At 41.6% G+C, this 25487-nt stretch overlaps 1 protein-coding gene across 2 annotated transcripts in view; it reads left to right on the plus strand.

The window, feature by feature from the left end:
- The window catches only part of LOC311255636 (calsyntenin-2-like), a 251594-nt gene that overhangs the window by 120873 nt on the left and 105234 nt on the right, over positions 1–25487 (plus strand). The window contains exon 1 of one of the 2 annotated variants that reach the window (XM_084350267.1): positions 19233–19287. The exons of the other annotated variant lie outside the window; for it this stretch is intronic. Coding sequence (XP_084206393.1) covers positions 19254–19287 — 34 coding nt within the window. The 5' untranslated portion in view covers positions 19233–19253. Of the gene's footprint in view, positions 1–19232; positions 19288–25487 lie in introns of those variants that run through there. 2 annotated transcript variants of the gene reach the window in all.

Raw genomic sequence — 25487 nt, forward strand, 5'->3', positions numbered from 1 at the left:
AAATGTAGTTTCACTAAGTGATGAATATAGAATTATAAAAAATAAAATAAAGATTCATCTGTTTCTGGCATATTAAATAGTATGGTAGTATGGGTATTGGAACAGAACATGTTTTCGAGTCGTAACTTAAACTTTTAACCCAATGACTGAGGAAAACAAACACGATAAGCCAGGTCTTTAACATCAATTAGATCAGACGTAGTAATCGCCCTTGAATATAGCGTGGCTACCACTCTATAACCACGTGTTAAATGGTGTTAATTCCTGGCTTAATGAGCAGTGCAGCCATGTCAGACTGTATGATCAATGCTCTGCTAATCTGTGTCAGACCTGCAGGTTAGTGGAGTTCATGTTAGCTGGAGGTGCCAGACCGGCAGATTTTGATGGAAATAGACCAGTTTGTAATGATTTGCCAGAATGAGTACTTCACAGAGCATTGTATTGGTACAATCCTGCAACAGAGATTTACTGATAGAATTACATCCTTTGCTGATGCATTAGTGGTGTTTTGTCTAAGATTTATCTGATGAGTGTATTTTTCATCAGGATGATATGAGAGTTGAGATATTGGATGTTCCCAGACCTGACCAGCACAAACACAGCTTATGTCTACTTCATGCCTCTGTGGGGCACATTCGCAAAATAACAAGTGCTAACTAATAAACAAAACACAGTAAAAGGATGACATGATGCGGTTGGCATTTCATCCATGTCATACATGTCAAATCAATGGTGATTACCTCCCCATTGATATGTAACAAGCAGCACAGACTAATTGTTACACGGGTTGCACTAAGCACATAATTAGGGTCAACTCAATAATATATATATATTTTGAATTTCTTAAAACATTATGGAAATGGTTATGAACAGGTCCAGACAAATGTTTTTCACCATTTACAAGTACACACAACAAAAAAATTACAATAACCTCAACTGTTCAAAAAAATAAAGAGCGGGTCAGCTATTTAGTTAACAACGACATCAGGCTCACTTATATTGCGCCGCCGATATAGCTTAAGCCTTACTAACCTCTATTTAGATTACGCACACTAATGTGTATATTATCTGTAATAGCAAGGCATAATGCTGTTTCAGCCTGTGTCGGGCCTTGATTGAAAAGATATGTGACGCAGTGATCGATATGCTCCTCCTCTGACTACACTGAATGATGTTTCCTGCAATGATTTAATATACTACACTATCGTTTTGTTTTCTCAAGATCTCGAGTTAATTATATCCTTATCTTGGGAAAACAAAGTTTCGTTATCTCGAGATCTCGAGAAAATTATCCCGTTATCTCGAGAAAACGGCAGTTGTTATTTCGAGAGATTATCACGGGAAAACGGAGGAAATAAAATGTATGAATGCATGGCCCTTTAGGGCTTCTGTACAATTCAAAATACAGAGAACTATGTTTTAAGGTTGCCATGTATATAAAATCCCACAAAACACTAACAAAGTGATCTGTACATATTTACTAGCTACAAAGCCTATTTATAGGATGATTTTAATCAGTGGAAATGTTTAGTTGCACTTGACAGACCTTTCAGTGCATGTGTGACCAAAATAATTACACGCTGGAGCCCTGGGACAACAGTTACCCCACACCAATCTATAGCTGTGATAAAGCAGACTTCTCACAACTTTACCCTGCTGCCAAACTGAATGCCTCCTTCTTCTTCTCGCCATTACATGGTTATAATTAACTCGCAGCACGTTGTTTCTCTTTGCTGTGAGTATGAGGACAGTATGGCTCCTTACTCATCAGTGATATACGTGTCTGTAGCGAGTGCACATAAGCCAGCTTAGCCCTCATAAGAAAGAATACTCTTTTCCATCAAGGTCCTGTTTACCACTCTCCCCCCACCACCTTTCATTTACACTGACTGTGTGAACAATACAAGCATAAATGAAATGCCTCAACTGAGTAATGGCTGTAGCTTTTCACAAAACCAAGGCTCGATAACTTTGAACGCAAAGCTGAGTCATAAAAACAAGTCAAGGTCACACCCGTGTTTCAGACTGCATAGCAAGTAACTATGTGTGGGGGGATGCACTTCTGTGTCTTCATTTAAATGCATTTGAATGTTTTAAATTCAATTTAGTTTTGAGGGACTGGCATTCCTCTTTGTCGCCATATGTAACATATGAAGCTGCTTTAACTCAACAGCCCCCACCCTGAAGTTGGCATTTAAGATGGAAATGGCCGTGGAATCCACTGCTGCACACAATTACATTACATTATCCTCCTGAGAGGAGGAGATCGGGGATTTGCATGTAAGGACACGTGTGTATGCATGTTCACGAGTGTACAGTATGCATGACGGTGTGTGTGTGAGCATGAGAGAAGGGAGATAAAGAGAGAAGGTGTCAGAGAAAGAGACAGGGACAGAGATAGCCGTGGAAATCCAACAGCTCTCTCATCTTTCTTAATGATACATTTGTGATGATACATTTACGATGATGACATCGCTCATTGTAATTTGAAGTGCCTCGGCCGGTATCAGAGTCTTACAAGACAGGATGTGAAATTGGGGTCTCAGAACGGGATGTTTTATTAGCTGCTGGATATTGCCAAGGTGGTTAAGATAGGCTATTTGATTTGCACTGCTCCTTTCATTTACTCTCTTTGATTTGCGATAAGTGACTTTTCCTCGGGAAGAAATCGGTAGTAATTTCACAGTTTGTGCTCTCTTTCTGTTTCTTTCTCTCTCTCTCTCTCCTCTCTCTCTCAAATATGACAAGCCTTATGGACTCCTCTCACACACTTCTCAGGGACTCCCACGTGCAGCCTCAAGGCATGATTGCGGCAAACGATGCAAATGAATTGATTCCAATACAAATGAACTCGTGATAGTAATCCCATGCTAAGTGGCTGCTGCTTAATTTCATATTGATGAATGAACTGCCTGAGCCTGAGCCCAGAACAATGGTTTCTAATTAGAGCGACACTAATTGCCGACACATTGATTGGCTAGTAGAGCGATCTTGTGAGGTTCCTTTTGGATCAGTTGAATAGCTGTTCCTGGAGAAAACACTTTAGTGCCCATTGATGTGCGTTTGTAAGGTTTTAAACCTAGAATTAAAAGCATCCACCGCCATTAGTCTTTGATATTCATATAATATTAAGGCAACAGGAGGAGGTTTTTCTTTTCATGAGGCTCAATCTATACTAGCTTGCAGGCTGTGAAGCTACAAAAATCAAGATAATTCATGGTGTGTTGCTGGTTGAATATGAATTAGCTTAATATGCATGCATTATCAAAACAACAACTCAATTGACCCCTGTGAGGCATGTAGAAACTGACAGCAGCAAAGTATAAACTGGTGCCCCCGCTCTTTCACTGTGGTCGCTAAATCATAAAAATGCAGGTAAACAGATTAATTAAATAGATAAAGTTAGGAAATGAAGGTCATACTTCAGAGGCGTAGTAGAGGAGCATGACAAAGACGGTTAAAGGAGAGCTATTCGCTAATGAAAAAGGTGCCATCTGCAATATTTTTACATAAACAACCTGTCGACGTGACACAAAAATGAAAGAGTGCAAAAGTCAAGAGGATGCCGCCTCTGTAGCCTCTTCACATGTCACCGTGTCTGATTGGTTACGAGATCGGCTTGATGGCTTTATGGCGTCAACTGAACTGTTTTCAGATTTCAGATGCACAACTTCCATAAATGTACTTCAATCCTATTAACTTCACAGTTGGGAAGTTCGCATATTTGTCCTTGAATTAAGTGTGGCTACCACTCTATAACCACTTGGGAAGTGGTGTGAATTCCTGGCTTAATGAGCAGTGCAGCCATGTCAGACTGTATGATTGATGCAAAGACTTAGACAAGAAGATCGATACAACTCTCTTACTCATTGAATATACAGTGAGAAGACAGTTAGCTTAGTATGAAAGCAGGTAGCACGGGGAAACAGCTAACCTGGCAAAGCATCCTCCGCTATTAAACAATGAAAGCTAACAATGCTGACAAGCCCGTGATGCAATGCTTTTTATAAATGCAAAATTAATACTGTACACTTTTCCACCTGTCAGTGATGATGCAAAATGACATGTTTCAATATTTTCTTCAGTGTCCAAAGTTACACAGTGAGTGAGTCACAGTGCAAAGAGTATCTGCTAATGGACATGATTCACTACAACTTTCAGTAGTTAAGCTTCGCCAAAAGAGAAGAAAAAAGCAACAGCCATGGCAACGTCACACCTCCTGTTTTGAATGTCCAGTACATGATGTGCACTGGGGTAACAAAAGAAAGTACATAAATCAGGATGATTAAAACTTAAGGAGTCACAAAGTCCATAAATATTAGCTTTCTGTGTGAGTTCCTTTCCCCTATCCTACAGAGTGGGATCCCATCGACAGGGTCTGTATATCCCCAGAACACTTATCCCTTCACAAAAATCCTAATAATAATAACAATAATAGTAATAATAATATATTTGAGTTGCATACGTTTTCTTTCTTTCATAAAAATGCCCTTGAACATGTATAATACAGGACCATTCACATGAAAATAAGGGGCATTTCTGAGTATCAAGGAGATAACAACGTACAGCATGTAATGTACCTGAAAAAAGAAAAAGCATGGCAGCGGTGAAGCAAAGGTTCCATGTGCCATAACTTTTTCACAAGCAAGAATAGATGTGTTAATAAGTTTGCAAGCATTTGCCTTGAGAAAAAAAGAAATGGAGGCTAAATATACAATAGTAAGGTAATACAAGCGGCACCTTCAAACTAAATAGTGTCTAACTGCATGTCTTATCTTTTACGTGTCACATACTCAAATCACATATTTTTCTGGTGATGGTTCTGTAAAGAACAGATATGGATGAGCTTTGGATTTGATTATGGATTGTAGCAACATATCTTAACAGTAAAGGTCACAGTTAATGCGTAGCTATAACAGTAACATCTTGTGTGCCTTCTACCTGGCTGACATTGACATTTTTTCCGTCATGTGTGCTGTTTAATCTGTGCTGAATGATGACAGTGTTGCCACAGTTGCTTGTACAGTGCCGTGCGTTTCCTCTCTCCGGGCTGCGCAGCTCAAATCAAATCATTTGGTCTGATCCTGTGGAATGAAATGGAGTTAGAGAAGGTCAGCCCGTGGCGCTGTGTTTCTCACTCCGCTCTAATGTAATAAGAGCACAGTGAGAGAGGCATGGATTAGACTGTAATCCACCTGAATCTCTCTCTCCCTCCTGCTCTGATTTGTTTGCACCAGCCCTCTCTCTGTCTCCGACTCATCTGGTCCCCCATCTCTCTCCAAAACTCAATCAATCAAGCTCCTTCTCCCTTTCAACCTCACTAGGTTATTGGGATTCAGCTACTCTCTTTTTCAACCCAGCTCTCTGTTACTCATCTGCCCTCTATATTTATTAACATTGTCAGTCAGTCTTTGGCTGGGAATACACTTTTTGATCAATTCCAATGTTTTGATCACTTTCAACCATGGTTCTTCTTACATTCAGCCTAAATTACTCTGACTGGAAACCCCCACATAAATCTTGCTCTTTGAGGTGTGATTTTTCAATTTTAGTTCATTTTTTTTATTGGTAGAAAATGCAGCATTAGGCTGGAACAGATACTTTGCACTGTAGGTGTCACAAGCTGAACTTCTGTTGCAACCTTGTAGAATCTCCATAAAATCTGGTTTGAACGACCCTGTCTCTGGAAGCAGGGTTGTTGCTGTCGTACAGCAGCCCATACAGCAACATTGTAGTGGGGCAACAAGATTTATTCAACAAAGTAATCCAAAGTAGGGATGCAGATTCTAAGTAATTTCTTTAATCAAAAGTCAGCTGACTTAACAATTATTTTTCCATTAGCCAGCTGTTTTCAACATGGATATAATCTATGTTTGATGTAAAATTAGAGTTGGCTACATTAGGAGATAAAAGAGCAGATAAAGTAAATGTTAAAGTTACTTGAATTTTTAACGAAATAACACAAAATAATGACTTTGTTTTAATTAAAGGGCTCCCATCTGTCACTTTTCAACAACTGGCAACAAAATCCAGCCAATACTGAGGCAACTAAATGGCTAAAATGTCACAATATCAGTTTGTGTCAAATGTCTTTTTTTAATTTTTTAAATGACAAATGATTTGTATTTTAATTAAATACATTTTCTCATACCAGTATTTGTGTTTTGTTTGGAAATATTTGAAATATCTGTTATTGTAAGATACTCTTTGATGTATTTGTGCCCGTCTCTAAATTATTAATCATTAACATCCCTAATCCATATAACTTGTTATTCAGCTTCATAAGACTGCTGATGTTTGTCTGTGTCAAACTAAACCCAGTGATTTCACTCAAGTATTTTAAGTGAAGAAATGTCAAGACGTGCTGATTGCAGAGCATGGACCTATTTGTAATTTTCTGTCAGAAATAAGTTGATGGCCCTTCAACTGCAGCACAGAAGTGTTGATTCTACTCACTGTTTCTTGTCGTTTATCACTTTGGTCCAGACTAAAATATCTCAACATTTATTACATGGATTGGCACAAACATTCATGGTTCCCAGAGGATGAATCTGAAAGTGACTTCACTATGACCATCATCATCTTCAAGTTTTAATTTGCTCAGCAATTTTATGACCAAATATCTCCAAACTAATGACACTCTCATCAGCCTCAGCTGTACTTATTATTTGGTGCTAATTTGCAAATCCCATTATTATACCTGAATAATATCAGCATGTTATCCGCATTGTTAGCAAGATAAACAAAATGCATCCCCCTTGTTAACCTGGCACTCCTCTCCATCCCCCTCAAGATCACTGATAGGCAGCCAACTGTAATAGGATAATAAAATTGTTTATATAGCACTGAATGAGAATGCATTTTTGTAATTATGAATGAAAATGAAATCACCTACTATACAACTAGGCCCATACAACAGCTACTATTACAATTAAACCTTCTTCAGTGCTTCTTCAGTGCATTTTTTGTCAGACTGATTCATCATAATTCATCATACATGACTTTCCTTTTGTCATATAAATTTAAATTAGCTCTGCTGCCATACATGGAGGTGTGTAATGCATATTCCCAACTGGAAGAGCTCATACCTACACCAAGGCCCAGTAGTCCCCTGTAATGAAACAAAGCCTAATCCAGCGTCAAATAAAACATATATAAATCCACTAGATCAAATTGTACTCACTCATAGATACCATCCGCTTGAATATGCCTGATTTTTTCATCAAGATCCATGTATCATTCCTTGAGAAATTAATGAAAATCGATGCAAAATGCCCATCTTGCAATGTTAAAGTAAGTGAGAAAAAATTCCTGGATCCTTCCCTTTATCAAGATCCACATCAAAAGTTAATGGGGTCTGCTCTGGGCCGAGACCCATCCTCCATCCGAGTTTGATGGAAACCCGCTCAGTAGTTTTTAAAAATATGCTGACAAACTAACCAACAAATGGACACAAGCAAATAAATAACTCCTTGGCGGAGCTAATAACTACATTATTTGAGTAAATGGGAAAATCACTTAAGCAAATTTAAAGGGGCTGAACCAAGTGTCATGTTGTCGACAGCGGTCAATCCAAATGTGACATGATTATGTCTGAATCCAATATTTGATGTTAACTCAGGACCTCTTGAATATATTACTTCATAAATGTCATTAATCCAACAGAACCATATCAATCACGGCAGAGCTGAGTAGCTGAGATGTGATTATCAATAAAAGCTGATTGATATTGTCATTATCATTAACAAACCTTCATCATGGTTCTGACCTTACTTTGTGCAGAAAACATTGAAAAAGTGTTAATTAACACTTAAAGTTAAATTGTTCTTTCTTAAATCTCTCTGCCCCCCCTGAGGGAGAGACTCTGACAGCTTTCCACTCCCAACTTCCAGCATCGAGTCCCATCCTTTTTGTCGCATTTCTCTGTGTCTGTTGGGGAATGAAACAGTCAATCCATTCACTTCTTCCTCCTCCTCCTCTAACCCTCCACATGCCAAGACAGAGACAGCTGTTATCATGTTCCATCAGTGGTATCAAGGCTGAACACAGTGAGCAGAAAGTAGATTTCATTATTTAAACAGTCCTTGGGGAGGGTCAGGAATGTGATGGTGGTGACAGCAGCAAAACTTATGGGAATAGTGCCGGTGTGTGTATGTGTGTGGGTGTGGATGTGTGTGCAGATAGAGGCAGAGTGATGCAGAGACACGATGTCATTGTGAGGCAATGTGTCATGAAATTATGCAAATGTCAGAAAAGAAAGGGGTTTCCTCAATCAGATCTCTTGAAACTGGAATGTCATTTGTGTTTGGGAGCATGAACAACCATGTATACATTTAAAAAAGCATGTTTGTATGTATGAAGAATAAGTTTACACTGTGTACCGCTCAATTGAATATTTATCTGTTGTAATAAAGATTCATTGTAGAATTTATCGCTTCCAATATAGTGAATTTGCCTCGTCCCGTTTAGCAAAATAAAATTACTTTAGCCACTGCAGCGACTGTCATCTGATCCAATTTAGAGTGATGAAATAAGCCTACTTGATATTGAGCCTGATCCTGGATAAAAAAACAACCCTGGCATTTCACTCAAAATACACCAGGGAATTTGAGCAAGTCCGGACGGGATTTAGCACTAATACCCTCTGGACAGGGCCAGTGATTTTCTCTGAATATAAGACCTCTCTCAGGACAGCACTGGTTTTACCAGAGGGCAATGTAATGTTTAACTGAAGTGCAGCAGTGATTCTAGTCCCATGTGGATACGTTTTATCGGAGAATTATACAGATCCTATGGGAATAATGATCTCCAGGCGTGTCCCCTGTCTGTTCCAGTATGTTGTAGGCCCGCTATGTGATGCATAAATGTATGCTATGATGTGAGCAACTACATTTTTACTATACAATCTGCAGAGAAGAACTCCAGTGTCCCCTCAAGCTACTGCATAACTTATTTCCTATGCCTGAAACAGTATTTGAAAGTCTTTTTTTTCCACTTTTTAAAGTTTGTCCTTAGGAATATTGATCACAGAAAGAACCAGAGTGGTACTTTTTAGAGATCATAACTCCGCCAAGTCAGAACAGTTGAAAAACCTTTCATTCAGTCGAGACCAGTGCAACATCAAACAATAGACTTGTATGACTAGATTTTAAACCATCCATGACAGCATAACCATAATTTTACCTCACCAAATCTATGATCCACATCAAATTTCAAGCTCAACTTGGTGTTTTTTGTCAAACTCTGCTGACAAACCAAACAAAAAAACAGACACAGGTGAAAAAAATAACCTCCGCGGAGAAGGAGACGAGTCTACAGTCACACCAGCAGACATTGCAACCAACTGAACACCCCTCTTCTATGATGGCTGCTAAAAATAGGAAAAATGCAAAGGGCGCTGTGTCAAACCAGAGTTTGGTTTGTCCATTCTGGGCTCCATGGCTGTGCAACACGGTGGACTAGGTGGAATAGGGACCTGCTCCCTCTGTAGATATAAAAACTCATTCAGGAATATTTCTTTCCCCCTAAAGCCCCCCAAATGCTAACACAGCATCTTAACAGACTCAGTGACAATGCTAAGATGGTGCTGTTTCACTGATAAACATCATTACATTAGTAACATTTTATAATTTCTGTAATGTTGCGAACAAGTGTTTCCATCCCCACAGTCCTGTTGCTAGTGCATGGGTAAAGACACACCTTCATAGACCTGAAATCACATAAAAATCAGGAGTCTTAGCTGGCCTCCTTTTGTTCCAGTTTCAGAAAGCTGATTCTAATAAGATGATACTGCAGGTAGAAATCCATGCCCCAAACACAGGATATATATTCAAAACGGTGTAGCATGGAGTATTGGCTAAAAATGGCAGCATAAAGCAAAATACTTTAGTTGTCAGAGGGAACTACAAAGCGTAGCGAAACACCAGTCTGTACACCTATCCAAACAAACAATCCTCAAAATCTACCCATGTGAAATTCATGCGTGCATGTGTGCAACTCTAACTCCTGTCTGTTCAGAAGTGCGAGAACACACATCTATTCCCAGAATGTCTCGCATCATTGACAAACACACTCCATTACCCCTGTGTACATGTCTGAGCTAAAGACAGTGACAGGAATGAAAACTCTGAGTAGATGCTCTCACGTGTGAATATGCATGCCTACCTCCTCCTTTCCACACACACACACACACATACACATCCATCACACTCACACAGAACAAATGTTCAACCTGCGAAACTGAAATTCAGCTTCTCCTGACAGGTATGCCTCGTAGTCCACTGATTCTGCGCTGATACACCACAGTGTTAAACCCCATGTAGAAACACCTCTCTTGGTGAATCTCAGTCTTCTTTTCTTGCACTTGTATACATGTATCAGCGTGCGTGATTCCCTATCCGGTACATGAGGAGGGATTATTCTTGTTTGTATGAGTTTGGCCTTGTCATGTGTGTGCTGGGTCGAGGCAGCCGGCCCCCGCGTGCCAAGCTCTGGATGTTCCGTGTCACTCCTCGCTGACATGCTGACATTTACCGCGCCGTCGCCGTCTTTGTGCTGCTCTCATCACCGTGACAGCGGACTTACAGATCGCCAAAAATCCCAGAGCAGTATCAATTTGCTCAGCCAGCTCACGGTGAATGGGGGATAAGACGCACTCAAGGCGGACACACACGCACGCGCAGATTTCCAGAGAAAATGCAGTGGAGTGTACAAGCATTGGGCGAAAACGCACACACACACTGCTGGAGTGAGCAAAAGATCCAACACCCAAATTGGCTGGCGTGATAATATCCTCAGAGGGAAATGATTGAAAATTACTGAGAGTGACATTTGTGCAGACTGGCCCATGATTTAAATCCCTGTGATTATATTATCTCGTCCAAAAGAAAGATGGATTTCAAGCTTGTATTTATGACAACATGGCCGCCATGAAGACGCATTGACATGCATGAAGCATTTCTCATTATCTTCTTCAATATTGATCAGGCATCAAAAGAGCGTCCAACGAGCACGCAGCTAAGACTTCATCCACTGTCCATCATCTGCTGTAGGCAGAGAGAATAATGCATTATTAATCTCTTCTTGATAGATGGGCTGTTGTTGTCATAAATAGTTTTGGGAGCCCCATGACTAACTCCAATAAATCAATGTTCAAACTTCTGTTATGAATATTAATTTAGATATTTTCTTTTGGGATTATAGGACGTGTTTCCTGTTTAGTGCTATACATTTAGCCATATGCTACAGATTTGGGATGAAATTGACATCAGTTTTATTACCAAGCTTTAACAGTATTTCAAAGCTTTCCTGTCACTACATTCATGCATGCCCACATTGGCTGGCCATGACTGTATTTTTTCATTTACTTTGGTATTTTTTGTGGTTTTACTTTTTTGTGCCAGCCACCTGCAAGAGGCAATCACAGCTTTTATAACACAACCTCGGCTGTCTTTTTCTTAGCTCACACAGTTCAATGGATTGAAGAAAAATATCTTCGGGCACTGAAATAGTAGTATTTTCTGTTGCTTTTTTTGTACTTTATTGATTTTTGCAGAGATATTTACCTTCCCACCAGTTCACAGTTATAGCTATTGCCAAATTTACTTGAGGAGGTTATTTCTAGGATAACTATATGTGTGTACACATTTTTTTTTAAAAAAATACATTGTACCGCAGTTATGTAGTATTTACAAGCTCCCTCGTGCTTATGGCACTGTTTAATTCAAGAAGACATTTTGAAACATGAGATAATGTCAGGATGCATAATTATGTTTTAATTAAAGAGCAAATTAAAACCCTGTTTCAGCTCGAACACGCCCCCTTCAGTTACATAAATGCATTCAAACCTGGACAGACGCTATCTTAATGTAATATCTCAATGCTCAGGCAGGCTTCAGCAGGTGCTGAGGCGGTGGAGAGTGACAGAATAAGCGATGTGAACAGGGGAAGGAAATGTGTAAATTTGTCAACAACACTGTTGTACTCCGTAAACTACCAGCTCAAAGGGATAGAGACAGTATTTCTACCACTGCTCAGTTGCTTACTATCAATTTTTCTATAGTCCATACGGTCCACCCTGCTGACAGTTGACTGCTGCATCAGGGGGGGTTCATATCCTGTGAACACATTTTCTAAATGGTGTTTTCAGGATAGATTAGGTTCATACTGTTATTTAAAGGGACACTGTGACGTTTTTGACCACTAGAGAGACAAAGCAGGAGTGGTCAAGCCAGCTACTGAGTGAATGAGGAGAGAGAGTGTGGCGGTAGCCCAAACAAAGCAGTGAAGCAGAAAAATGAGCACAAAAGCTAAAAAACAATCGTTAGGGAAGGTGTCCCATTGCTGGATTTTGTGTGATTTCAGTCAAAGTGTGCACATCCTGTCCGCCGACAGATCTGCAGCTGTCAGTCACAGAGGAGAGGCACATAAGGGGTTTATTTGTGGCAACATAATCATGCAGAAATCTATGTCACATCACATGGGACAAACTTTTTGGAATAGCTTAGAAAAAATAGAATTTTGACTCTAAAACGTTCACACTTTCAGAAAAATTAATTTTGTGGATTTGAATACATAAGGGGCACTACTGGAAAGCTACAGGATGATATAAAAACCTCAAACACACACACACACACACACACACACACACAAAAATGGGTCGGCACTTGAAATTGTATTCACAAAAGCTGTGTTGAGCACACACTAATGTCGACCCACTCACACATGTGCACACTCATGTATAAGGATAAAAGACTACTCTATCCCGCAGCCGATTTTCTGCTATTCCATTGACTGACAATCAGCCGCTGTAACGTGCAAAAAGACACAGCAATGCACCAACAAAAGCATGGAAGAAGACGGCTGCTGGCAAACATGGATGTAAAAGATGCAGGATTCAAACTTTTCAAACGTAAGAAATGTTTTATGGGTGGGGAAATGCATTCGAGATGTAAGACAGTTTTTTTTGGTGAGGAACAACTAAAAGTATGACTTGTGTTTGTTTGTTGTCCCTTCATATCAAATGGAAATAGACAACCAACATCATTAATTAATATAGTTTTTGAAAATATTACATAATTGTTATATATACATTGCAGCGATTATGTCCTTAAATGGGCAATTAGCACTTGACTTTATCTCATTGAGTGATTTTATCTCTGTCTGTAGTAGCATTGAGTGGCACAGGCCCTATGGCTCAGCTACATCCATGGCCCTTTCCAGAACAGCTGACAGCATCTATTCTGCAGTTAATGTGGCGTACTGAGGAGCTGCAGTAAAGATAATGTAAGGGTTGTAAAAAGTGCTACCGCTAATTAGCTCGCTGGAAGAGATGCACCAGGTGAGCGGAGCTGGTTGGAGATGGAGGACAGACAGGCAGAACGATGGAGGAGATTTTAAAAGTGGAGAGAAGAGTAATGAGCTGTGGGCAGGTTGAAAAGACCCTGAAGGTTAAAAGTGTCGTGTGGCCCTTTGTCAAAGTATCAGAAGAGTGGAGTATAGAAAAAATGCATCTACTGCACAAATATTGATCAGCTCTGATACAGTGTGACACTGAGACTTTAATGACTTCCTTATAGTGCTCCATCAAACTGGCAAGAGTCTGTCTCTCTGGTGGGGCCTGTCTCGCTTTAAAATGTTGTGGAAGAACTGTGAGCGGTTAATGGAAATGCATTATTTAAAGCAGGCCCCATGCATCTGCTGCTCTCAATTATCCTGTGGTACCTGTGGGACCTATATATGTGTGTTTGTATCTATTTTCATTCAAAGTTGCTTTCATCTTTGACATACACTGAAGCAATTTCATCTAAGCTTGATTTTCACATCAGCCTGGCCCATGTGTTCCAACTCATTCACAAAAGGAGGTCAGTGTGTTAAATGTATACAGATTTTCCAGACTGGAGACAGAACATAAAGTGAAAACGTAGTATATATATATAGGTCATATTCCATGGTGATTTGAACTAATGTTGCTGTACATTACAGAAATAATACTGGTCCAATGAGCCATCCTGTGTTGTAAGGACTTAATGGTATACTCAAGGCTGAAAGCTTGAAATCTCATCCTGGATGTGATCATACTGTGAATGTGGAGTAACTTTAAATTCTAGTTGATTTTAGCTTTTACAAAGGATAGAGCACTTTGGTAGATATGAGCAGCCAGAGAGAAACTGCTTACCAATCCAACTCCAAAGCCCAGATCCACTTGGTTTATTAGTGATTCTGTCAGTGCTACATTAGTTAACATTATGTATAGGGACTAACCTCAATATTTGAATTATTCATTTAGACAAATTTTATCCATGTGGCTGGAATAGATATTTTGTATGCAAGCTAAGCACTTTTCAAGGCCCTGGTCTGCAATGGTAATCAACCTGAGTCTGAAGTGGAGCAGCAGCATGAGAGGTGACACAGTGGAAAATGTGACCCCTGATCTATCAAGAGAAAGCGTTTTAATCACAAATCAGTTAAAAGCTGTAAGGGAAAAAGGCCCTCTTTGTGTTGCCACGTTTAATCACTTTTCACTCACAGTGACTGTGCTTTGAATAGCGGGAGAGTATAGTCTGACTTCCATGTCCCACGGGCCTTCACTGAACGATCCAGCTAGGTTCCACTGCCAAGGATCAGAAGAAAGAAAGCAGACAGGAAAGAGAGTGATAGATGACTAATTTGGGAGTGAAGTGGAAACAAGAGAACACAGCGAGCTTTGACGCATGTAGATCAGTGTGGAACGGCAGCCCTAACAAGTATTCATTGTGATTCTATGTACATTCAAAATGCATTAAAACAGGTTTGGCAACCTGTTTTCACAGAATGATGCAGTTACTGGTGACAGATATGTCTCAATGTGTCTGTACTGTGGTGCTGTGGTGACCAAGTCTGTTTCGATAGTCCTCTTTTAAATGTGTGGTTCCAGGACAGATAGCAGCGTATCAAACTGGACCACTGGCATCCTGAAATACACCTGGAACCGATCAAAACTCCTTGACTTGGTTTTGAAAGGCCTTTAGGGAAGGCTATCCTTTCAGCATTTTATTAAGTTGTAAGTATTTGGTTTTATTTACCTCAAGACAATTTCGGGCTGTGTTTGTGGTGACCACACCAGATATATGCTTAAACCTTACCAGATCATAAGCGCAGTGTTTTCACAACATCAATTAGAAAACCAAACCTAAAGAAACGTAAAGAAATCTCTATTTTGGCGGCGACAAGATGCCAAGCCAGTGACAGCAGTTCAAGACTGTGTTTTAATATTTGTTAGTGTGATACAACTGCATATTTTTGAGGAGACCTCGAGTCAATTTGCAGCCTTGTTTGTGGTCACCAAAACATGTATTTTAAGCCAAAACATGATCTTTTTCTGTTTTCTGTTTTTTTCTGTTCTACCTGTCTAATCAAACCTAAAGAAACAAAGTAAAGTTTCAGCATATCCTTGGTTTGCAGAGATTTACGTTGCCAAAATGTGTTCCGCCGACTGGGTTGAAAATGTATCGGTAAAGCAGAAAATATGTATGTGATAGTCGTAAACACTGTTCTGTTGACCAGGACACTGAGCTCATAAATACTCTAGTCCAGCTACCAACAATGGATGTGTCCTTTGTTAGCATACCTGCTTAAATAAGGGATAGAATAATGACTTCTTAATACGATACACTGCAGTATATCTCCAGCAAGGTCAGGAGGAAAAAGTGGTATGAAGGGCAAATGAAGGAATGGAGAAACGCAGCACCATGGACAAATGGCATGGATGACAGACACTTAATAAGAAGCTGAATTTGAGAAATGACGGCGGGCGAACGACAGGAATAAATGAGAGAGAGAATGAGAGGAATAAATGATAGCAGGGATAGAGCTGTTCTCCTGCTCATATTGGCCAGCCAATCACTGAGTGTGTTCAGCCTGTGCAGGTTGTTGGGGTGGAAGGCAGCAATGACAACACATACTGGAGAAAAGAGAGCGCAGGGACACACACACACACACACACACACACACACACACACACACACACACACACACACCCCTACATTTTTACTTAGAAGAGGAGACAGGTGTAGGAACAGCAAGAGGCCAAATCAGCCGAGCTGTTATCAATGTTTCCACCTTGATCGCTTGCTCCTTCTCTCTCTTTACAGCACACACACACACACACACATAGACACACACACAGCAGTGGAAAAACAAGTGTAGATGGAGAGAAATGGAGTCTATGGGGCATTTTTTTGTGATGTGTATTGTTGCTCCTGTAATCTCTTACCTTTCGTTCTCACCTGCTCCACCGCTTCCACCCACACACACACATTTTTGGCAGAGGCTGCCCTACCTTCACACTCCTAGGTCCCTGGCCCAATTTGAACAGTATCAGTGAGCGATGGTGGCCCACTGGTGCCAAAAGACCTGGGTGGAAAAAGTCAAGTCATTTTTCACAACTTGCCGTAAAGCAAACTTCTCTCCAATGAGAGTTTGGGAAAAGAAAATTTGCCTCAAAGGATTTTTTATTCTGTGTTTGGAGAAAAACAAAAATGTCTTTGACTTTAACTGAAATGCACTGAGAAAGCATCCGAAGGTTTTGCTAGAGAAATCAACTTTAGATGAATCTAAAATGTCAGCATGGGCCTGGACTCTCATTTGAGGAAGATCTTAAAATGGCTTGGCTTGTGGCCAATGTAATTTGACAACAGGAGCGTTTCAGCCACCCTATTAAAGGGGTGCATCAAGTCTGAGAAAATAGCTCCGATCACCTCCCCCCCAAGCCAATTTGGGTATTACTATAAAACAGAAATGTTCAAGAAGGTGTAGACATTGTAAGGCTCTGTGAGGCAGAAATCATCTCCCTCCTGTAGCTGTCATCAGGATATGTCATCCATCACATCTGTCTTTCTGTTTCAACCCACTGCCATGAATGCAAAGTCTTCTCCCTCTGAAGTTCTCTCAGGAATAAGAACAGAATATTCTTCCGTGAATCGTCCTAAGGGACGTCCCACAGACGACCAAACAATATTTTCTCTGCGGCTATTCTCAGACGTACTGTACACGCTTTGCCTCACTGTATTCTCTCCCTCCTCCCTGTTCCCTATTTCCTCTCCTCCCCTCCTCGATTTTCTCCTCCCGTCTCCCCCCCCTGAAGGTAAACACTGCCAGCAGCGGTAGTAGAAGTGTCACCTGAGGCCATTGTCTTCCATGATCGCAGCAGCCGCTCCACAGCGAGCTCATCCATCCCGCACTCTCTCTGCGCCATCAGGCTAATGCACTCATTACCACAGACTCCACTATAAAGGATAGGTTCCTGTCTCATAGGCACTGTCTGCATGAGCTCTTAAACAGGGTGATGCAACTGATAGCAATTTACGTATAAAATAAACAAGAGATATGGGTGTGGTGTTGAAGCAGCATCAATATCGTGATCTTGTTTCTCATTTTGAATCCCCTAATTTAACAGAGCAAAAACAAGATTAGCAGACATTATGTGCTTTGGTCAGCAGAGACATGATGCCTCTATGGTTGTATAACGATTGGATATTTAGTAATTGTAAAGCATTCTCTGCTAACCCCATTTTCTGTATGATTTACAAAAATCAAAACATAACTCAGCATCCATCTCTGCCTCCGATTTCAGCGCTGAATGCACAAAACAAACCCTGATGCCTTTGTGTTGGCCTTGGTCCAGGTTTTGTTGAATCATGAGCAGAGAGGAGCAGGCTGAGTGGAGCCATATCCATTGTGTGGTTGGAGCCGAGCCTGTAGCACTCAGTGGTGATGATGGTGAACAGCTGGGCTCGGCTGCCGAAGCTGCCGGCATGCGATGAGATGATCGATAGCTTAATGGCAGGATTTCAGCCTGTGTTTGGGCAGTGTGGCACTACATAATGTGGAGCAGGGATAATTATTTCATCTCAGAGATCTGGAACTGCGACTTTTTTAATTTTCCAGTGGGCCTTGTGGAGGGCAGTTGGTGATGCCTCATGGTAAGAATGGAAATGCATAATATTACGTGGAGCGTTTAGGGATCTTTTTAAAATGAATGGATTTATTACCATGCCTACTAATCCTTGGACTGGCCATTCTCTGGATGAGGTCTTTGTCATGCTGTTAACACAAACTTTGATACCATCTGATTGAGTCTTCACGTTCAACTGAATAGATTCACTTGCCCTCATTGTCTTTATCACAAAAGGTTATATCTCAAAGGTGATTAAAAATGTGGTGCCCAGGCTAAAATCTTCTTTTTTATCCCGTGCCACCAGACAGAGCGGCTTCGATCCTCAGGCAATCATCCTCAGCACTATGCCATTGTTTTTATTTATTTTTTTATTTTAATGGTCCCATATTATACTGTTTTTCATCAATTCCACACAGCTGTCAGAGGTCCAACAACACTGTATTCGAAATGTATTGCCCCAAATCCATCAGTGGTCCTGAATAGCAGCTGTCTAAAAGTGGCTCCAGTGAGCTCTACTGAGAGCAGCTGTTTCTGTGCCTGCACCTTTAATGCTAATGAGCTCCGTCCTGCCACGCGCCCCTCTCAGGGAGAGGATGCCGTTCACGCTAGCGGTAGCATGTGCTAATGTTTACGGTGGATGCATCACTGTGGCTCGCGAGATGCTGTCGTTCAACCACACCAGTTTGACCCAGAATCGGACCCAGAAGGAGAGGCTCAGAAAAATACAGACTCTGCGGCTGCAGCAGGACTCCCCAACACAACCACCCGGCTCCCACCCCCCACTTACCTGCAACAGGTAACGTCTAAAAACAGCTAGCGAAAGCTGTGTTTGTCTCCAAACTCTTGGACACTGTCCGCATAGTCTCTGTCTCCAGTCTGCACGTCTCCAGACTTTTTACTGTGACAACCAAGCTCCCTCGTAATATTATTAACAAACGCTGTTGGACCGAAGCGGAGCTAACTAGTTAGCCAATTTCAAGCTGACTTCACCAAACTCGTAGGCAACTGTAAATACTATCAAACCCTGGCGCGGTTACCTGCGGCTCGGGTGCAATTGCTGGGTCCGTATGGTTGGGACCGATCCTTTTACGAGGGTCAGTGTCGAGGCAAAGCCACGTTACTGAAGCAGTCCGATATGAAGTGGTTAGCACGCACAAACAGATTTACAGGAACCGTAGCCTGCACGTTGTCGTTAACAATGAAACGCAACCCCTGTCTCTTCTGTAGCTGGGACAGAATATAGGCACTTATGTTGATTTTTACAAACAAAAACAGAACACTTCTTGTTGCGCTTCGATATGGTGCTTTCGATAGCGTAATGGCGGATCTCCGAGACGGTAATGCTGTACCTGGTGGGTGGACACTGTGGGTGGGATTATTCAAATGACCGGTCGTCGACGTCGACGAGGCACGGATGGTCTTTTTTCAAAGTTTGTATGCGTGTGGCAGCACCATAGACCCAAAATAACACCCCAAATCCCAGAAAAAGTGAGTTTTTCATAATATGGGACCTTTCAGACTCGTAAGACCTGGATGGAAGTTGACATCCAACCAGGTGGCATTAAGAATCGATAGAACTATAATAATGATACAGATCGTCTCTTGTTCTAGTGCTGGTCTTATAGAGGCATCAGTATTAAATAAAGTCTGTTTCATAAACAGTTCAAAGTCCCATTAAGTACTTTTAACCAAGTGTTTATTATTGTTACTGTGACAACTAGGGTTGGGCAGATGAACGATGCCATAGACTACTAATCCCTGAGCATTGTAACATAGTGATTCAAAAGGCTCCCCACCAGAGAGCATAATTAAGTGGCGTGTCCTCTCAGAGTTGCCATAGGGTAAGAGTTGCCATTGTTTGTGTTATGTGGGGAGAGGAAATGAAAAGAAGCATGTTGCTGCTCAGTGCACTAACATTACGTCTCCATGTCCCGTTTATTATTTTCTTATTAAACCAGCTCAGTAAGACGAACCCAAGACACTCGGTTAAATTTGCGGCAGCGGTGTTTCTTTTCCCGCAGGCCGCTGTTTCTCTCAGTCATATACACAGTTTTCCTAGCTTAGCTTCCGTGACTAGACAGCCAACGTTGTTTTATGCATGTGAGGATGAACAAGGCTAAGTTACAGACATTTGGAGCCTCTGCAGGGTGAGACAGTTGGAGATTCATGTCAGAGCAACGGTGGGAAACAGCAGCGGCTACAGTGGCGAGCTAATACGCAACTGCTGCCTTACGACAACACTGAGGGGACACGCTGCCTCCAATTCATAGATAACGGATTTGTGAAAATGGTAGTATCGTAAACACTTTTGTTCTCAATAACACATAATAATGTTAATAAGAATCGTATAAAAACGTATAAGGGCCTTATTACTTATCAAGTAATGCCTGTTGAAAGAACATCAATATGAAGCAATAACCAAGTATATTTCACAGGCTTCTCATAATCCATAACATGAGCATCACTAGATTATATAATGTAGCTATGACATGTATGAAATTGTGGGCCGGTAAAGCCCATTGAAAAACTCTATATGATATTGGGCTAAACAAATAAAGATGACAGGACGTGCTGTAATTGCTGACAAAAAAAACAAGTCATTAGAGTTTGTTCCATACAGTGTTACCAGGTCTTTTTCCATTTATTTTTCAACCAAAGGGATATGGACTAGGTTGTATTTCTTCAATGAAAAGAAAAAGCCTCTCAATCAGATACATCAATACACAAAATCTGTAAATCCTGCTGTGCTTTTGCTGTTATATTTGTTCTGCTCTGTTGACCTAAGATCTAATGAATCCTATCCATGGTCAAAGAGAGTGTCAGCGAGGCGCTGGTCTTTCTTTCATCGTGTAGCTCAGCTGGCGGAAAGCGTCCTCAGGGGCATTAATGGGGGTCATAAACTCTGATACGGATATTTAAACACATTGAACTCTAACTGGCCTTGCTCAGACAAGGACACATGCCCTCCCCTGAGGCCATTTCCATGAACAGAATTGGAAAATAGAAACTATTGATTCCTCTCTCTGTTTAATGCAATTGCTTTGATCGTGTTTTATTAATGTTTAACAGTTCTTTTCTCCTCTTGGTTTATTTCTTTCCCTGATCTTGTTTGGAAGCCAAAACAAAGAAATTGTCATATTTACATTTTAGTTCTGTGTGTGACAAAGAGGAAAGAGTTGTGTCAGTGTGCTTGTATTTTTGGAGGGCTAAGGGAGAGAGTTATCAGGATCAGACTGAAAGTATAATTGTACTAAATCTAAATGTAATCCAGCAACAATGTGCAAAATAATGAAGGGAAAAATATGTAATCCAGGATTAGATTTACTGTAAATGGCCTAAATCCAGTCATTGTGCACTGTGGACTTTTCAGTGGTGACAGACAACAACAATGTGGCCTTATAGTATTAGAAATTACATAGAAATATCCGACAGAGGCCTATAAAGACTCCACAAAGAAGGCTATAAATAGTGAGAATAAGCTGCGACTGTGTTAAAATGTGAAAATAATTCAATCCCAGAAGTCTTATGTAATTTCCTCACAAAGAACCCTTCATGGACGCAGTTTAAAATGTCAGCCTTGTCCGACATGCTCTGAAATTAACAAGAAATTGAAAGTCAGTCGTTTTGGCACAAATACACACAGCCCATATGTAAGTGTTGTGAAATCTGATTCTTTCTGGTCGTCACCGGCTGAAAAGCTTGAGTCAATTGTTTCTGAGTAGACATAACCATCAAGTAGCCGACTAATTAAATGAGGTGTTTGCGTTTATTGTAATGTTTTAGCCGTAGCTGCATTGAATGCCAGTTTGTTATTGATAGTTTGATGCTTGCACAGCACTGCGTTGGCTCTGTTCCAAGTCGAGGCTGAAGTAATTGACACATCGCCCGCTGGGGTTTGTGATTAACTTTATTGACATATAGGGGGAGGTGGGTGTATGGCGTAGCGCGCAGTTGGCAGAGCTAACAGGCCTTTCAAGCTGCTAAGACAAAATAGCATTGATGTTTTCAGGACTCAGAGTGCTGCTGTCCAGTGAAACGCCTGGAGAGAAGAGATTTAGAGGCACGGGCATGTTGATTCTGTCTGAAAACTGCTGCCAGTATTGTTCCTCTGCATCACAGTTACTCTAATTCACCTCACGTTATGATGTTACCCACTGTTACCAACATATCACACACTTTCTGAAGAAAAGCAAGTGTGGAAACAAGATAAATAATCTGCACGGCAGGCTATTGCTTTCCTGTGTTAGAGGGGGAACCAAGATCAGTTTTGTCAAAGGCAGTACTGCTCCACCTCTGCGTAGTAGTCCCTGATGCCTGGGAAAATTACCCCTGATGATGTCACCTGGGTTATCTCCACTTGGAAAACAAATTTATGACAGAAAACCTAACAAAGAAACACTGGAGAACAAGCTTTGTTGGCCGGAGCATCTCTGCAGCACTACAACATTTCATTAAAACACTGTTTTGTGACACATTTTACATTTTACTTTTATAAGATAATTGCAGTTCTTGTGATTTGGATATTGCACTTAGTCATATTGCAATTTCGTTTATTTTGCGATTAATTGTGCAGCTCTAATCTCGAGCTTACAAAGTGACAAGGCGGAAGACAGAAGCCTTAGTTTGCAAATTACAACAAGAATGAATAGTAAATGCACTTGGGCTGTACTTACATAGTACCTTTCTAGTCTTATCGACCCCTCAAAGTCAGCCTTCACCCATTCCCACACACATTCATACACTGGTGACAGAGGCTACCATGCAAGGTGCCACCTGCTCATCAGGAGCGATAATCATTCATGTGCATGCATACACTGATGGAAGAGCCACCGGGAGAGATTTGGGGTTCAGTATCTTGCCCAAGGATAGTTGGGCATGTAGACTGCAGGGGCTAGGAATTAAACCACCAACCTTGCGATTGGTGGGCGACTGCTCTGCCTCCAAGCCACAGCCGCCCACAGTGAATGCTCTGGCTATCATGGTTTTTATTTTGGATCAATTTAAACAGCAAACACTGATCTCCTGTGGCCAGTTGAGGAAGTCAGTTTTCAAAGAGTTAAAAGGAAACAGACCCCCAAAAAAAGCCCAAACAGCGCAACAAATTAGGGGGACAAGCAATGAATGATCCAATACATGCTATGGATTGTGGAAAATTACTGTTTTAAATCCCCCGTGAGCTGTTTGCAGGAAGCCAATAATTTCTAGCAGCACCCCTGAGCCCACCTAATGCTTTCTTGAAATGAGAGTTTGATTGACAGCATCAGGCCTCCACCCTTCACTCTGACACCACTCTCACATACACACACAGAGGGTGGGTGTTCACTCTGTTAAAAGGCAGCAGGATGCCATTAACTGTGTGAGAGGAGCCTTTAATGTAATTAACAGCAAGGAGACCGGAAGGGGGTGGCAGCCACACGTCCAGCCCCCCCCCCCCCCAACCCCCTCCATGCAACAGTCACACACAACGACATGCTCCCTCCCTGCACTAACCCCCTGCTGAGAAAGTGTGTCTTTAATTAAAAATCCCCCAGCCGACACACACACACACACGCACTGGTACACAAACACCACTTCAGGTTTCACGCACTCCAGTCAGAACATGCAGGCTTGATTAGTATTAATCCTTATCTCCGGAATGGACAGCTTCTCAATTGTGTTTTTTCCGCGGCTGGCTAATTTCATGAAGAGCATAATTACAGCATTTTCAATTTCGGCCCTCTGCAGAGTTACAAGGCTGACAGTCTATCTCTGCACTGCAGCTGAGAGGGTTGCGTGTGTGTGAGAGCCAGTGTGTATCCATGTATCCCCGAGTGCTTACGGTGGTGTGATTGTGTTTTTCTGACTAAAACGAGGGGGAGAATTAGCAGGTTATGCGGGTGACTAATACAAGAGATAATTTCATGCCAAATCCAAATTGGAAAAACAGCTGAAATCATGACAACTGTGTAAACCACATAGTAGGCAGCAACTTTTGTGCAAACAAGGTTGATTTGCCAGAAATGGCAAGTGAAAATATTAAGATAATGTGGGTGCAAATATTACAGTGCCAGCAAACGGATGCCTGGTCCAGAATGTGTTCAGTAACAGTGTGATATCCAGTAATCTGATTTACTTGCTGTCTATGTGCTGTGTGTTCCAACAGTAGGAGGATGAAAGGCATGTCAGCTCTGATTAAAGCTGCCGACTGGCACAGTTTGAGTAAATGTGAGTGTGTGTGTGTGTTCGTGCCTGTGCTTTGGTCACTCTCCAGTAGGGAGATCGGAGCTGCCCTAAGGCAGTGGCCATCGTCCCATCCTTCCTTTCATCTCCCCTCATATCTGTCTCTGCCTCCTCTTCCTCTGAGCACTGCGACTGTTTCCTGCCTGATATCTCCCCTCTTACTTCTCACTCAAATGCTCAGTAAACAGCTGCCATGCATATCTATGCACTTATGTGCAAGAGCGCCTTTTCAGCAAAAGCAGCTTGTGTGTATATTCGGATGCAGGCAGCTCATCAGCGATGCTCTGTCAGCTTTGATAATAACTTGGGGCCCCGAGGCGCTGTGGCCCCTGATACTTTGTCACACTCCTCCAGCTCTGCAAACACAGGCCACCGTTGCCAGTAAAGCGTCTCTGCCTTCACTGATAATGAGCTCTGTGTCCTCAAAGATAGTCCGCTGTGGACGGGCGCCAGATTCCCTTGAGGTGTTGAGCACGGCACGACTTCTGACACCAACAGGACAGCAGCTTAGGTCCTGAGCACACAATCCCGCTGACTAATAGACAGTCATTAATTTAGACTTGATTAAATGAAAATGTAATGATGCCCAAAGGGAGAGTTAGTAATCACAGTGGCAGAGAAGAAGGCAGAGGAAAGAATGAGACAAATAGAGGGTGTCTGAAAAGTCAAGTAAGTTCGCATCAAAGTTTTACGGCGCAAGTCTGTAAAGTATAGAGATTAAACATGTTTTGAGACATCCTATGTGGAGTACTGAAGATCATAAAAACAATTCATTATGCCAAATTACCAAACACTGATGATAAGCCAGCAAACAGACTAATAAAGAAATAGCACTGCGGCATCCATATCCATTAGTTTGCATCCATTAGTTTTAAATGGCACCCCTTCAAGAAGACAGAGTTCCTTCTGACCATAAATCTACCTCTTAAAAGCCTAATGTGACGCGGAGACACATATTTAGCTAACAGTTTAGCGCAGTAATTAGCGTTTGCGAGCTCTCTGCCAAGTGCCAGCCGCCCAACATCTGTTCCTCCGCTGCCGCCGGGCCCCGGCGCTCCCACCCTCGTCCCTCCCTCCTCCACCAGCCGTCTTTGCCTCTCAGCGGGTGGCGGAACACTTCAATCAGGTCTGGAGTGAAGTGATAGGCGAATGTATGAAAAGGGGAAAAAAAGTGACAGGTCTGGTGTCCCCCAGAACTGTTTAAGTGTTCGTTTGAGTCTTAAAAGAAGGAGGTCCTCCTCCTGCGGTCACCTTGACCCGTCTCCCCGCACACCCCCACCGGCTACAATTAAATCAGGAGGAGCATGTCGGGCCACCCAGCCTCAGCTGTGGG

Source organism: Pagrus pagrus (genome assembly GCF_965226575.1).
Source record: "Pagrus pagrus genome assembly, chromosome: 4".
Lineage (NCBI taxonomy): Eukaryota > Metazoa > Chordata > Actinopteri > Spariformes > Sparidae > Pagrus > Pagrus pagrus.